This window comes from Symphalangus syndactylus, chromosome 14 (genome assembly GCF_028878055.3).
Source record: "Symphalangus syndactylus isolate Jambi chromosome 14, NHGRI_mSymSyn1-v2.1_pri, whole genome shotgun sequence".
In the NCBI taxonomy this organism is placed as follows: Eukaryota; Metazoa; Chordata; class Mammalia; order Primates; family Hylobatidae; genus Symphalangus; species Symphalangus syndactylus.
Genome location: NC_072436.2, coordinates 12,385,832 through 12,398,575, shown reverse-complemented (window position 1 = coordinate 12,398,575; position 12,744 = coordinate 12,385,832). Strand labels below are relative to the sequence as shown.

The following is a 12,744-nucleotide window of genomic DNA, read 5'->3' as shown; positions in this document are numbered from 1 at the left end:
ACTCAGGACTCACCAACCTGATCCCCCAAAAACTCTAACTCAAACTTCTTTCCTTTAGATACAACTTACCTTCATGAGCTCAAAAAATTCTGCCGGGGAAGAAAGCACCCTGACGTGAGAACTGGAGACTCCAAATTCTGGAACCAGGTTTCTGATCCACTGGAACCGGTGCACACCTTCTGGACACAGGCAGCAAGGTGGGGAGGTGACCTGGGGAATAGCTGGGGACAGCAAGGGAGCCAATAACAGCCATGGTGACCTGGTTAAAGAAATATGCAACTGGGTCACACCTCAAATACTTCTGCAGAAGCCCCCCTCAGTTACTGGGGGGTAAAGAGGGGCTTGGAGATGGGTGTGTTGCTTGTGTTATGAATGTCAGATTTTCTAGAACATTTTAAAAAGTGAGCCCAACTCAAGCTCTGCTAAAGGATTTTTCCTTCAGCCCCCTTTCCTCTTATTCCTTAAAGAGCCTACTAACTGAGCAACTGGAGAAGTGTCAATACCTATAGATAAATCCCAAACTTTAATTCCAAACAACTCAGGAGCCAAATTTAGAGTATCCACAAGTAAACTCACAAAAGCTACCACATGGTTAGCTACCACACGGCAACCTTCTAATGAATCTACCTCAAAAATATTTGCCTGCAGCCATCACTAAAAGACACCTAGCAGAAGGGTAAGTCTGGCAGAAGTCTGATGATTACAGCCCAGACGCCCCGCTTTATGACTCATGAGATAAACAAGATTTCTATTCAAGGAAGCACCCAGAAAAAGACACTTTTCTTTTTAAAAATCCAATTTATGCCGAGCATGCTGGCTCAGGCCTATAATCCTAGCACTTTGGGAGGCCAAGGCAGGACGACTGCTTGAGTCCAGGAGCTCAGGACCAGCCTGAGCAATATAGCGGGACCCAGTGTATACAAAAAATTGTTTAGAATTAGCTGGGCAGGCTGGGCGCAGTAGCTCACACCTGTAATCCCAGCACTTTGGGAGGCCGAGGCAGGTGGATAACCTAAGGTCAGGCGTTCGAGACCTGACCAATATGGTGAAACCCCATCTCTACTAAAAATACAAAAATTAGCCGGGCATGGTGGTGTGTGACTGTAGTCCCAGCTACTCGGGAGGCTAAGGCAGGAGAATTGCTTGAACCAGGGAGGTGGGGGTTGCAGTGAGCCAAGATCGCACCACTGCACCCCAGCCTGGGTGACAGAACGAGACTCTGTCTCAAAAAAAAGTTACCTGGGCATGGTAGCACAAACCTGTAGTCCCAGCTACTCAAGAGGCTGAGGCAGGAGGATCTCCTGAGCCCAAGAGTTCAAGGCTGTTCTCCCAGCTATGATCACGCCATTGCATTCCAGCCTGGGTGGCACAGCGAGACCCTGTCTCAATCAATCAAAATCAGACTCGGAAAGAAAAGCTGGAGCAGGGAGAGACAGGAGAAAATGAGCTCCTCTCAAGAGTGATGATGAGCCGTGGCCGTGCACAGTGGCTCACGCCTGTAATCCCACCACTTTGGGAGGCCGAGGCGGGCAGATTACCTGAGGTCAGTAGTTCGAGATCAGCCTAGCCAACATGGTGAAACCCCATCTCTACTAAAAATAAAAATACAAAAAAATTAGCCAGGCATGATGCAGATGCCTGTTATCCCAGCTACTCAGGAGCCTGAGGCAGGAGAATCACTTAAACCTGGGAGGCGGAGGTTGCAGTGAGCTGAGATGGTGCCACTGCACTCCAGCCTGGGCGCCAGAGCGAGACTCCATCTCAAAGGAAAAAAAAAAAAAAAAAAGAGTGATGATGAGCCATACCCTTCACCATCAGACACATCCTGTTTGGTGGGGTCACACACCATCTCTGGCCAGTGTTAGCTCGACCACATAAAGCTGCACCCCTGGCGGACTCCACACTCCACTGAGGCCAAGGCTGAAGGAGATGCATTTCTGCCCACAGAACTTCATTTCTGCTGCTCAATGACTAAAAACCTGCAGGAGACGGGGGTGGAGGGACTGCACACCCAGAGCCCCACACAAACCTGACCTACTATGAATCCTAGTCCTGCAAACAGCAGCAGGAAAATCTGCTTCAGTGTGTGACCTCAAGAGGGACTTGGGGGAGAGGACGCTCAAACATCCCAAGGCCTGAATGGCCACAAATTCCAGGAAGATGATTTCACTCACTTGCTTCATGACAAAGCCCTCAATCTTCCCAGGCTTCGTAAATGTCCCTGCACAGACACCAGATGGCCCACAGCTGCGCTTCCCAGAAAGCCCACCGGTCTGTCACTGCCGATTCACTGCCAAGAAAACCTTAGTCAACAGCAGGTGCTGGCTCTGTGGATCCTGGAAGTCTTCGACTGGCCGTGGCCACCCAGTGCAGAGGTGGGAAACAGCTGTTCTCCCCTACTGTCTCTAGAGGGGGTGATAACACTCACAGGCATCAGCTTGCAGATGAAGGGCCTAGATGTGTAACGCAGGGTTTGCTGCCTGGGTTTCCCAAATCCTGGGCCACCCTCCTGCAAAGCTCAAGAGAGGAGAGTGAAGGACACTTCAGGGCAGCAGAAACCACCGGACAATGGGAAAGGTGCACAGCGACCCATCAACCCGAGGCCCCAAGGGGCCTAGAGTCTCATATTCACTAATGAAACATGGTCTGTCGGGGGGGCGGGGGAACAGGCAACAGCAGAATAAAACCAATGTCTCCCCTGTCTCACAGCACTTCTGCCATCTCTCAGATCATCCAAAAATCAGGTGCCACCTGTACTGCTCCAGGTCATGTGGTCAGTCCACACACGGCCTTCAAAGAAGCTGAGAGCCACAGCCCAGCATGGTGGCTCATGCCTATAATCCTAGCACTTTGGGAGGCCAAGGCAGGCAGAAAACTTGAGGTCAGGAGTTTGAAACCAGCCTGGCCAATATGGTGAAACCCCGTCTCTACTAAAAACACAAAAAAATTAGCTGGGTGTGGTGGCACATGCCTGTAATCCCAGCTACTTGGGAGGCTGAAGCAGGAGAATTGCTTGAACCCAGGAGGCGGAGGTTGCAGTTAGCCAAGATCGCACCACTGCATGCCTGCCTGAGTGACAGAGAGAGACTTCGTCTCAAAAAAAAGGGGGCCGGGTGCGGTGGCTCACGCCTATAATTCTAGCACTTTGGGAGGCCGAGGCAGGTGGATCACCTGAGGTCAGGAGTCCAAGACTAGCCTGGCCAACACGGTGAAACCCCGCCTCTACTAAAAATACAAATATTGGGTCAGGCGTGGTGGCCGTGGTGGCTCATGCTTGTAATCTCAGCACTTTCAGAGGCCAAGGCAGGCAGATCATGAGGTTAGGAGTTCAAGAACGGCCTGGCCAATATGGTGAAACCCTGTCTCTCTAAAAATACAAAAATTAGCCGGGCATGGTGGTGCACACACCTGTAGTCCCAGCTACTCAGGAGGCTGAGGCAGAAGAATCACTTGAACTGGAACTGGGAGGCGGAGGTTGCAGTGAGCTGAGATCCTGCCACTGCACTCCAGCCTGGGCAACAGAGCGACACTCCATCTCAAAAAAGAAAAAAAAATGAGCCGGCCGTGGCTGAGGCAGAACTGCTTGCACCTGGGCACCAGAGGTTGCAGTGAGCCGAGATCACACCATTGCACTCCAACCTGGGTGAGAAAGGAAGACTGTCCCCCCGCAAAAAAAAAAAAAAAAAAAAAAAAGAAGAAGAAGAGGAAACACTCCTTGGCACATAGCAACCCAGGAGAGGGCAAGTTCAACTTAACCCTCAACAAAGCCATCATGTGAGCACATATGACATACCATGGAGGGTACAAATGAAGAACCAGGCAGTCTCTGCCTCCCACAACCTTGGTAGCCTCACAGACTTAGACACCTGACATCATCTAAGAACACAAGAAAAGACGCTAAAATTAAATCAGTGTCCAAATAGACAGTGCATGTGCTTCAAGGCATCAAAAAGGGGAGCTGGTGATGCCTGGGCTACTGGGAAGGTTCTGCAGCATTCTCCTCCAGTGGCCTCAAAAATCTGGTAGGATTCAAACAAGGAATGCAGAGGCCGGGCGTGGTGGCTCACGCCTGTAATCCCAGCACTTTGGGAGGCCGAGGCGGGCGGATCATGAGGTCAGGAGATCGAGACCACGGTGAAACCCCGTCTCTACTAAAAATGCAAAAAAATTAGCCGGGCGTGGTGGCGGGCACCTGTAGTCCCAGCTACTCAGAGAGGCTGAGGCAGGAGAATGGCATGAATGTGGGAGGCGGAGCTTGCAGTGAGCCGAGATTGCGCCACTGCACTCCAGCCTGGGCGACAGAGCGAGACTCCGTCTCAAAAAAAAAAAAAAAAGGGAGCGGGGGAGGATGTTTCAGGCAGGAAGTGTGAAGGGACGTAAGCAGAAGAAACTGGGCTGGGTGAAGTGGCTCACACCTGTAATCCCAGCACTCTGGAGTCTAAGGCAGGAGAATCGCTTGACACCAGGAGCTCCGGACCAGCCTAGGCAACATAGCAAGACCCTGTCTCTACAAAAAATAAAAAAAATAATTAGCCAGGCGTGGAGGCACGTGCCTGTAGTCCCAGCTACTTGAGAGGCTGAGGTGGGACGATCTCGTGACCCTAGAGGTCAAGTGCAGAAAGAAATAAACAGGAACAAGACCACTTTCAGCAGAAAAACCCAAGAGGGCCTCAACAGTCCAGAGAAAACACACACACACACACACACACACACACACACACACACACACAGAGCCTACACAGGTGTCAGGGTTCACCTATCACCTCCGTCCTACCTGCAGAGACCCACTTTGGCAGGTACAGGGCTGATGAGCCCAGAGGCCCTGGGGTTATCCTAGGCAGGTCTCCTCCTTACCAGGCAGCTCTCACTGGGAATGTTCCACCAGGGCCTCAGGCCAAGAGTTCTTGAAGGCTTTTTTATGTTGGCTTCCTGTTTAATCTGTGTACTGACAGGTTTATTTTTGTTAGAGAGGAAAAGGAGCTGAAAGCCAACTACGTTTCATGGATACATTATGGAGGAGACTCAACCTTCAAGTGGCAATTTTAAACACCCAAAAAAGGAAGGTGCATAAGAAAGGAGCCGAGTGTTTTACACAGGTCGCCACAATGACAACATATGCCAAGGAGACCACATCTGGACTGGTGTCACTGAAAAAAACTGAATGGCCAGGCACGGTAGCATGTGCCTATAATCTCAGTGCTTTAGGAGGCCGAGGCAGGAGGATCACTTGAGGCCAGGAGATCGAGACCAACTTGGGCAACATAGAGAAACCCCCTCTCCAGAAAAATTAAAAGCTAGGCATGGTGGCGTGCACCTGCAGTTCCAGCTACTAGGGAGGCTGAGGCAGGAAGATTGCTTAAACCCAGGCGTTCGAAGCTGCAGTGAGCCAAGATTGTGCCACTGCACTCCAGCCTGGGCGACAGAGTGAGACTCCACCTCAAAAAAAAAAAAAAAAAAAAAAAAAAAGGCTGGGCACGATGGCTCACACCTGTAATCCCAACACTTTGGGAGGCCAAGGCGGGCATATCACCTGAGGTTGGGAGTTCAAGACCAGCCTGACCAACATGGAGAAACCCCATCTCTACTAAAAATACAAAATTAGCCGGGCATGGTGGCACATGCCTGTAATCCCAGCTACTCGGGAGGCTGAGGCAGGGAGGTGGAGGTTGCAGTGAGCCGAGATTGCGCCACTGCACTCCAGCCTGGGCGACAGAGCAAGACTCCATCTCAGAAAAAAAAAAAAAGAAAGAAACCTGGGGAAAACAGAAGGCATTTCTCCCCTTTGTGGGGAGACGGTTTTCCACTTCGCCGTTCTGCAGCTGCGCGTGCTCTGCTTCATGGAAAACACTGGCACCCCTCGCCTTTCTCCTCAGCGCATGTCAACAGTGCCTGGAGGCCCTACCGAGCTCCCGCTTCTCAGAGAAGGGATGCCACTGAAGACAGGCAAACACTAGGGAATCACACCGTGGTCTACACTGCACCTTTAGACGTCCCTTCCACATCTTCTCCCGGTGTCACAGAACACGTGTTTCCCCCTAGAGCTGCGGTACTTACTGTCACCCACTACCAATGGGACACATGTAACAGGCCAACTTCTTTGGGTTTTTTCAAAACAGAGTATGTGGGACTTTGATGATGAAAGAGTACGGTAAAGCTGGAGGACTGTCCCCTCTGAACAGGGCAGGAGTTGCGCTCTCCATACGGAACACAGGTCGGTAACTCTGTGTCCCTCAGAGGCGTGGTCTGAAGGTCCAGGGGCCCTTCTTTAACCGTTAAGGTAACACTCACGGTGCAGACTCTGTGGCCTGGAGCCCATCCAAATCTGTACAAAACCATGAAAAAAGAAGTTTTTAAAAGAAACTGAGCTCTCTGGATTGCAATATTTTCAGAAACTACTTTTTGAGAACAACTCACCCTACCCCCTCAGTCACAAATATTTAAATGTAAAAAAGTGAACTGATGAGAAAAAGCAACAGTCATAACACTTCCTGAGAAAGGCTCCAGAAACTACAAGAAGGTACCGTACTTCCTGCAACCCTGGCAGCAGGCGGCCCTTCCTGACTAATGCAAGACCTAACCCCGAGTAAGGGAAATGAGTGTGGATTCCCGTAGGTTACAAAAGACCAACGGCCTGCTGAACTCCCATAACAAGTCCGGCACGAGAGGCCCAGCTGCCAGCATGCAGCTACATGCTGACTAGATGACTCTCCCCTTGGCTTAGCCAAAAGGAAGTCGATTACATTGGGGCCCAGAAATCCAAAATATATTTATAACCCACAATACAGCCTGGGTGGCCAAATGCACCAGGCACATCAAGGTGCCTGACGAGAACCAATCGCATGTTCTACGACTCCAAAGGGCTTCAGCCAGCCTGACTCCTAGCACCCTCAAAATTGACCCGTTTACATAAATCAGATCACGCTATTACAAAGGGATTATCATTCAGACCATTTTAATCCCAGGCTGGTTTCTATTTGCCTACCAGCAGACAACTGATTGAGTCTAATTCATCATCAACTATAATGTGCTCAGGGATACTCACGTTAATATTCACTTAAAGCTTCAACTGAGAAAGTCAGTCCGTTGTAAATCTTTTAATTCACTGCAAGATCAAATCTGATTTATTTGGGAAAACTATGCTTTGATTCTAAATATCCCCTTCCCAGCCATTATACTGCTATAAATTAACCAAGAGATGGTTATACTAAACTCTGAAGAGTAAGGAAGACTGAATCTCAACATCACAAATTTCAAAGAAAAGTAACTTCTGGAAATCTGGTGGTCCCTAAGAGTAAAAACTACTTACACGTTGAACAAGTGACCTGCCACTACAACGTAAGAAAATCTAGGCCGGGCACGGTGGCTCACGCCTGTAATCCCAGCCCTTTGGGAGGCCGAGGCAGGCAGATCACCTGAGGTCAGGAGTTCAAGACTAGCCTGATGGGCATGGTGGCACATGCCTGTAATCCCAGCTACTCGAGAGGATGAGGCAGGAGAATCGCTTGAACCCGGGAGGCAGAGGTTGCGGCACTTCAGCCTGGGAAACAAGAGTGAAACTCTATCTCAAAAAAAAAAGAAAAGAAAATCTAATTGAAAACAATCTGCTGGACACCTGTTTCCCTCTTATAACTCAGAGAAGTTAGGAACCCCTAACCCATCCAACACATACACTCACAAGCTCCTGGAACTGTGAAAAAGTTTCAAACATAAAGATGATTCTGCATGTATAGCTAAAACTGAAAATAGTTAAAAAGGAAAAAAAGTAAGCCACAGACAAAGATTTCCTTATATAGTAGGCAAGTTCAAGATTAGGAACTAATGCCCTCATGATACACTTCCCACTTGGTCTCATCTACTCCAAGTACAAGACTATTCTGTGTAGCCGGATGACTCAAAAAAAACCCGTATCTGAAGCATCTGTCTCCCTCTCCTGAGCTCCAGTTCTGCCACAGTCAACTGGACACTGCACACATCACCTAGAGGAACCTGGATACTGATTAACATGACCCAAATGCACTTTATCATTATCCCCAAAACCTGAGCCTCTTCTTTATTCCCTGTTTTCATGAAATGTACCAACATCCATGTGCCCCATCAAGACTGACTCCTAATCCAGCCCTCTTTTCTGCTCCCACTGCCCCTGACTTCATATAAAAGCCCCCACCATCTCAGGCTGAACCAGAATCAAAAGAAATCATACATGGAATCTCAGAACTTGTCTTCCTGGGTCTCTGGCCCAGACTGGCTTGCTCCTAGCTCCTCTTCTTCCCTCCCTCCATCCCCTACTTGGTACCCCTAGTCAGCTCCTGGAAATGGTTTCAGTATTGGTGGGACCTCAGAATTGCCTTTCGCTGTAGTCTATGTCACTATCACTTCTTGAACATCCACTCCCCCTCTTCTTCACCGAGCCTAACTACTCCGACCCCTCCTTCAAAACAGCTCTGAGCCACTGCACCAGGAAGCCTTCCATGACCTCTCCAAGGTACTGCCATGACCTTCTACCTACTTCTTGTAATTGTTTATGGGTCTCAGCATCTTGGAGATGGGGCTGTGTCTTTATCTTTGCTTCCTGAGTACCTAGCACAGCACAGCAGTGCTCAATACACACGATGAATAAATTAATGGATCCAGCAGTCCCTAATGATAATGAGTCAGATGCTAGCTTAAGAGGAAATGACAGTGCTTCTAAATCATTAATAGAAATAATTTTAAGTAGAGTTCTCTGTCTCTGTGGCTGTCTCTATCCCTGAAAGGAAACCGTGGCAGTAAAAGGAACGTCCCCTCACGAGGGTTCACTGGCCCTCCAACAGCTGACTCAGATCGACAAGCTAAAACCTAAAATAATTCAAGCTCATGACTGCACAGAACTATTATCAATGAATCAATGATCAGCGAGTTACAAGAAACCACATCATTCGGGGAATGAGAAATTGGGAGGTGCAACTGAATAATGGAGAAGAAATGAAAGTCAGCAGCCAATAAAGGGTGAGCAGCCACAACAAACATGAATAACTCAAACACCAAGGCCACAACGAATCAGAAAAAAACTGCAAACCGAATAAGGCAAAAGGCTCAGAAACCTACACCACCACTCAATACCGGTCAAAGCATTTATCCTCAGTCCTACCATAGGCATTATTTCCGAGGATTACAAAGCAAGAACTTCTGTCTTAATGCCCAAGAAACTGAGTTGCTGGCTGAACTGTTGTCCCAGAGAAACAATTATCTCTCTCAGCTTAATGAAGAAGGTTGAAGGCACACAAACTGCATCCACTCATACAATTTACAAAAAAGTTTAGAAAGTCAATTTAGACTATCTCCACTGCCACACTGCCCCTCCCACCACCAAAAAACAAAAAAGTGGCTGGGCGCAGTGGCTCACGCCTGTAATCCCAGCACTTTGGGAGGCCGAGGCGGGCGGGTCACAATGTCAGGAGATTGAGACCAGCCTGGCCAACATGGTGAAACCCTGTCTCTACTAAAGATGCAAAAATTAGCTGGGCGTGGTGGCTTGTGTCTGTAGATCCAGCTACTCTGGAAGCTGAGGCAGGAGAATCACTTGAACCCAGGAGGTAGAGGTTGCACTGAGCCGAGATCACACCACTGCACTCCAGCCTGAGCAACAAAACAAGACTCTGTCTCAAAAAAAAAAAAAAAAACAAAAAAAAACAAAAAGAAAAACAAAAAAAAAGCACTCACGAGAGATTTTTTAAAATATTTGTGTCAACTGCCCCAACATCCTTTAGTAATCAATTCCAATGTTGAACAATGATTTATAATGAAGTGTTTTTCATATAGTTTAAACATATAGAGGGAAATGACAAAGTCACCTAAATCTTGTCTTAGAGGGTAGAACATTTTTTTGAAACTGTAGACCAAATCTCAGTGGTTTGATGGCAGGACGTAGAAGTCATCTGACTTCACCACCCAGAGATGAGCAGGTCTTTTATTAAACACTGAAAAAATGAAAATGCAAAAAATGGAGAGGCCATTTCTTTTACAGCCGCAGTCCTGCTGGGTTCACCAACGTGAAACTTAGCAGGTTTCCAAGAGCGTCATCCTGCCCTGATTCTATCACCTAAAAATTCCCCTAAATCAAACTTGAGTTTTCGATGAAAATCTTCCACCATAGAGCACTATGAAGCAAGCTCTTTTCTGTACCTAGAATCAGTACACATGACTGGACCCCAGATCTCTGTACTAGATGTCTGACCCCAGGAAGTCAAATCTCACCCAAGGAGTACAGGTACAGATAGAAAATCTAACACAATGCAACCTCAACTAAAGGAAGCAGTTCTAAGATTTTTTTTTTTTAAAGATCAAGTGTAAGACTCAATTAAGAAAACTATTTGCAGCCGGGCACGGTGGCTCACGCCTGTAATCCCGGCACTTTGGGAGGCCGAGGCATGCGGATCACCTGAGGTTGGGAGTTCGAGACCAGCCTGACCAACATGGGGAAACGCTGTCTCTACTAAAAATACAAAATTAGCCAGGCATGGTGGCTTATGTCTGTAATCCCAGCTACTCGGGAGGCTGAGGCAAGAGAATCTCTTGAACCTGGGAGGCGGAGGTTGAGGTGAGCCAAGATCCCGCCATTGCACTCCCGTCTGGGCAACAAGAGTGAAACTCCGTCTCGGAAAAAAGAAAAGAAAAGAAAAGAAAACTATTTGCACACAAGAGAATTTTTTTTTTTTTTTTGAAACAGAGTTTTGCTCTTGTTGCCTAGGCTGGAGTGCAATGGGGCAATCTTGACTCACCGCAAACTCCACCTCCTGGGTTCAAGCGATTCTCCTGCCTCAGGGTCAGCCTCCCAAGTAGCTGGGATTACAGGCATGCACCACCACGCCCAGCTAATTTTGTATTTTTAGTAGAGATAGGGTTTCACCATGTTGGTCAGGCTGGTCTTGAACTCCTGATCTCAGGTGATCCACCTGCCTCGGCCTCCCAAAGTGCTAGAATTACAGGCGTGAGCCACCACACCCGGCCAAGAATTATTTATCCCCCTTTTTTAATATTAGCAAGCCTCAGGTCAGCATGTTCTTGGCAAATATTTATTTTTAAAGACCACTGCCTGAACAAATTGCTCCAAAGCCTACTTCATCATTTACATAACTTCAGTACTTTTCCAGAACACACGCCCTTTGAAATGTGTAAGAAGTGTTTCGAGTGGCTCCTCTTCCTATGCCTGAGTGTTACTAACGATTGCTTCACAGGTCTTTCTGGCAGGATGTGAGAAACGCTGTATACACAAAATCCCAGCAAGGCTGATTCACTCACAGCCAGGATTACTTAAGGAAAAGACCCCTCTGAACTCTCCGACACTCACATCCTGGGGCCGAAACCATGATATAAATAAACAGCCTCTGGAGCTTGACCGAAGCTCCCTGAATGCACATACAGTCCCTCTTTTAACGTGTGTGGCCGGGGCTCGCCACCAAGCACGGTGTAGAGGGGGAGCAAGGACCGGCCAGGCTGCGCAGGAGGCCCGCCGGCTGGACCCGGCCGATAATGGCGCACGAGTCGCCCACCCTCCCTCAAGAAGGCCAGTGAAGAAGCACATAAGTCAGGCGCCGAGCCCCGGGAGGCAGAAATGGGCCCGGGAACCGGGGAGGGACTCGCTGCGGATGCCCAGGACGCTGGGGCCGAGAGTTTGAGCGCCGGGGGGCCGGGCCGCAGCCGCGAGGGCTGCACTCTCAGCCCGGCCGCCTCTCTCACCTCCTGCGCTGGCGGTCCCGGTTCCTGCCGAGGCGGTCGGACAGGCGTCCTAGGAGCGCGGCCAGCCCTGGGCGGCCAGGCAGGAGGCCCAGCAGTCGCCTCCAGAACACGGGTCCCGCTGCCGCTGCCGCCGCCACCGCCATGGAGACTCACCGTTTCCGCTTCCGCTTCCGGCGCGCGCGAACTTTATTGACAAAGGCGAGCGCGGACACGGCGCAGGCGCGCAGGCGCGGAAGCCCTGGCTCGGGGAGAGCGGCCCTGCACCGCCCCCAAGCCTCAGTTTCCCCTCTGGGGGACACAGGCGAGGAACAGTGGTCGCGCCGCAGGAGGGGGTCGGAAGCCCTCTCGTTAAATCCGCAAGGGCGCCAGGTGGGCTGCATTCCTGCAGTGACTCGTCACAGGTCGCGGAGGAAAGGATGCGGCACAGGGGCTCTAGCACCGTCACACTTGGCTCCAACTCACCGGCTGTCAAAAAAGCTTTTGTTTGTTTTGAGACAGAGTCTCGGTCTGTCTCCCAGGCTGGAGTGCAGTGGCGCGATCTTGGCATTGCAGCCTCGACCTCCCGGCCTCAGGGGATCCTCTCAAAGTGCTGGGACCACTTCCAAAGTGCTGGGACCACCAAAGTGCGTGTGCCACCATGCCCGGCTAATTCTTTACTTTTTTGTCGAGATTGGGCGGGGGGGTTCTCACTATGTTGCCCAGGCTGGTCTCGAACTCCTGGGCTCAAGAGATCCTACAGCCTCAGCCTCCCAAAGTGTTGCCATTACAGACATGAGCCACCAAGCCTGGCCACTGGCTGTCAAAATTGACTCCTCCGCCTGTGCAGTGGCTCACGCCTGTAACCTCTGCACTTTGGGAGGCAGAGGCGGGTGGATCACCTGAGATCAGGAGTTCGAGACCAGCCTGGCCAACCTGATGAAACCCCATCTCTACTAAAAATACAAAAAATTAGCTGGGCGTAGTGGCCCATGCCTGTAATCCCAGCTACTCAGGAGGCTGGGGCAGGAGAATCGCTTGAACCCAGGAGGC

At 49.7% G+C, this 12,744-nt stretch overlaps 1 protein-coding gene and 1 long non-coding RNA gene across 14 annotated transcripts in view; both read right to left on the bottom strand.

Annotated features, from left to right (window-relative positions):
- The window catches only part of PGS1 (phosphatidylglycerophosphate synthase 1), a 47,249-nt gene extending 35,379 nt beyond the window's left edge, over positions 1–11,870 (bottom strand). For all 13 annotated transcript variants that reach the window (XR_010115551.1, XR_010115552.1, XM_063617346.1 and 10 more), the window contains exons 1-2: positions 11,716–11,870; positions 70–259 (exon numbers count right to left, since the gene is read on the bottom strand). Coding sequence is in view for 11 of the 13 variants with exons in the window: in XM_063617346.1 (XP_063473416.1) it covers positions 70–259; positions 11,716–11,858 (333 nt within the window). In the remaining 2 variants the exon portion in view is untranslated. The remainder of the gene's footprint in view (positions 1–69; positions 260–11,715) is intronic.
- Positions 1,358–7,536, bottom strand: LOC134732418 (uncharacterized). The gene is made up of 5 exons (XR_010115554.1): positions 3,794–7,536; positions 2,175–3,535; positions 1,806–1,979; positions 1,539–1,592; positions 1,358–1,379 (listed from the first exon to the last, which is right to left on the bottom strand). It is a non-coding gene; the product is annotated as an uncharacterized lncRNA (long non-coding RNA).
- Positions 11,871–12,744: the final 874 nt, after the last annotated feature.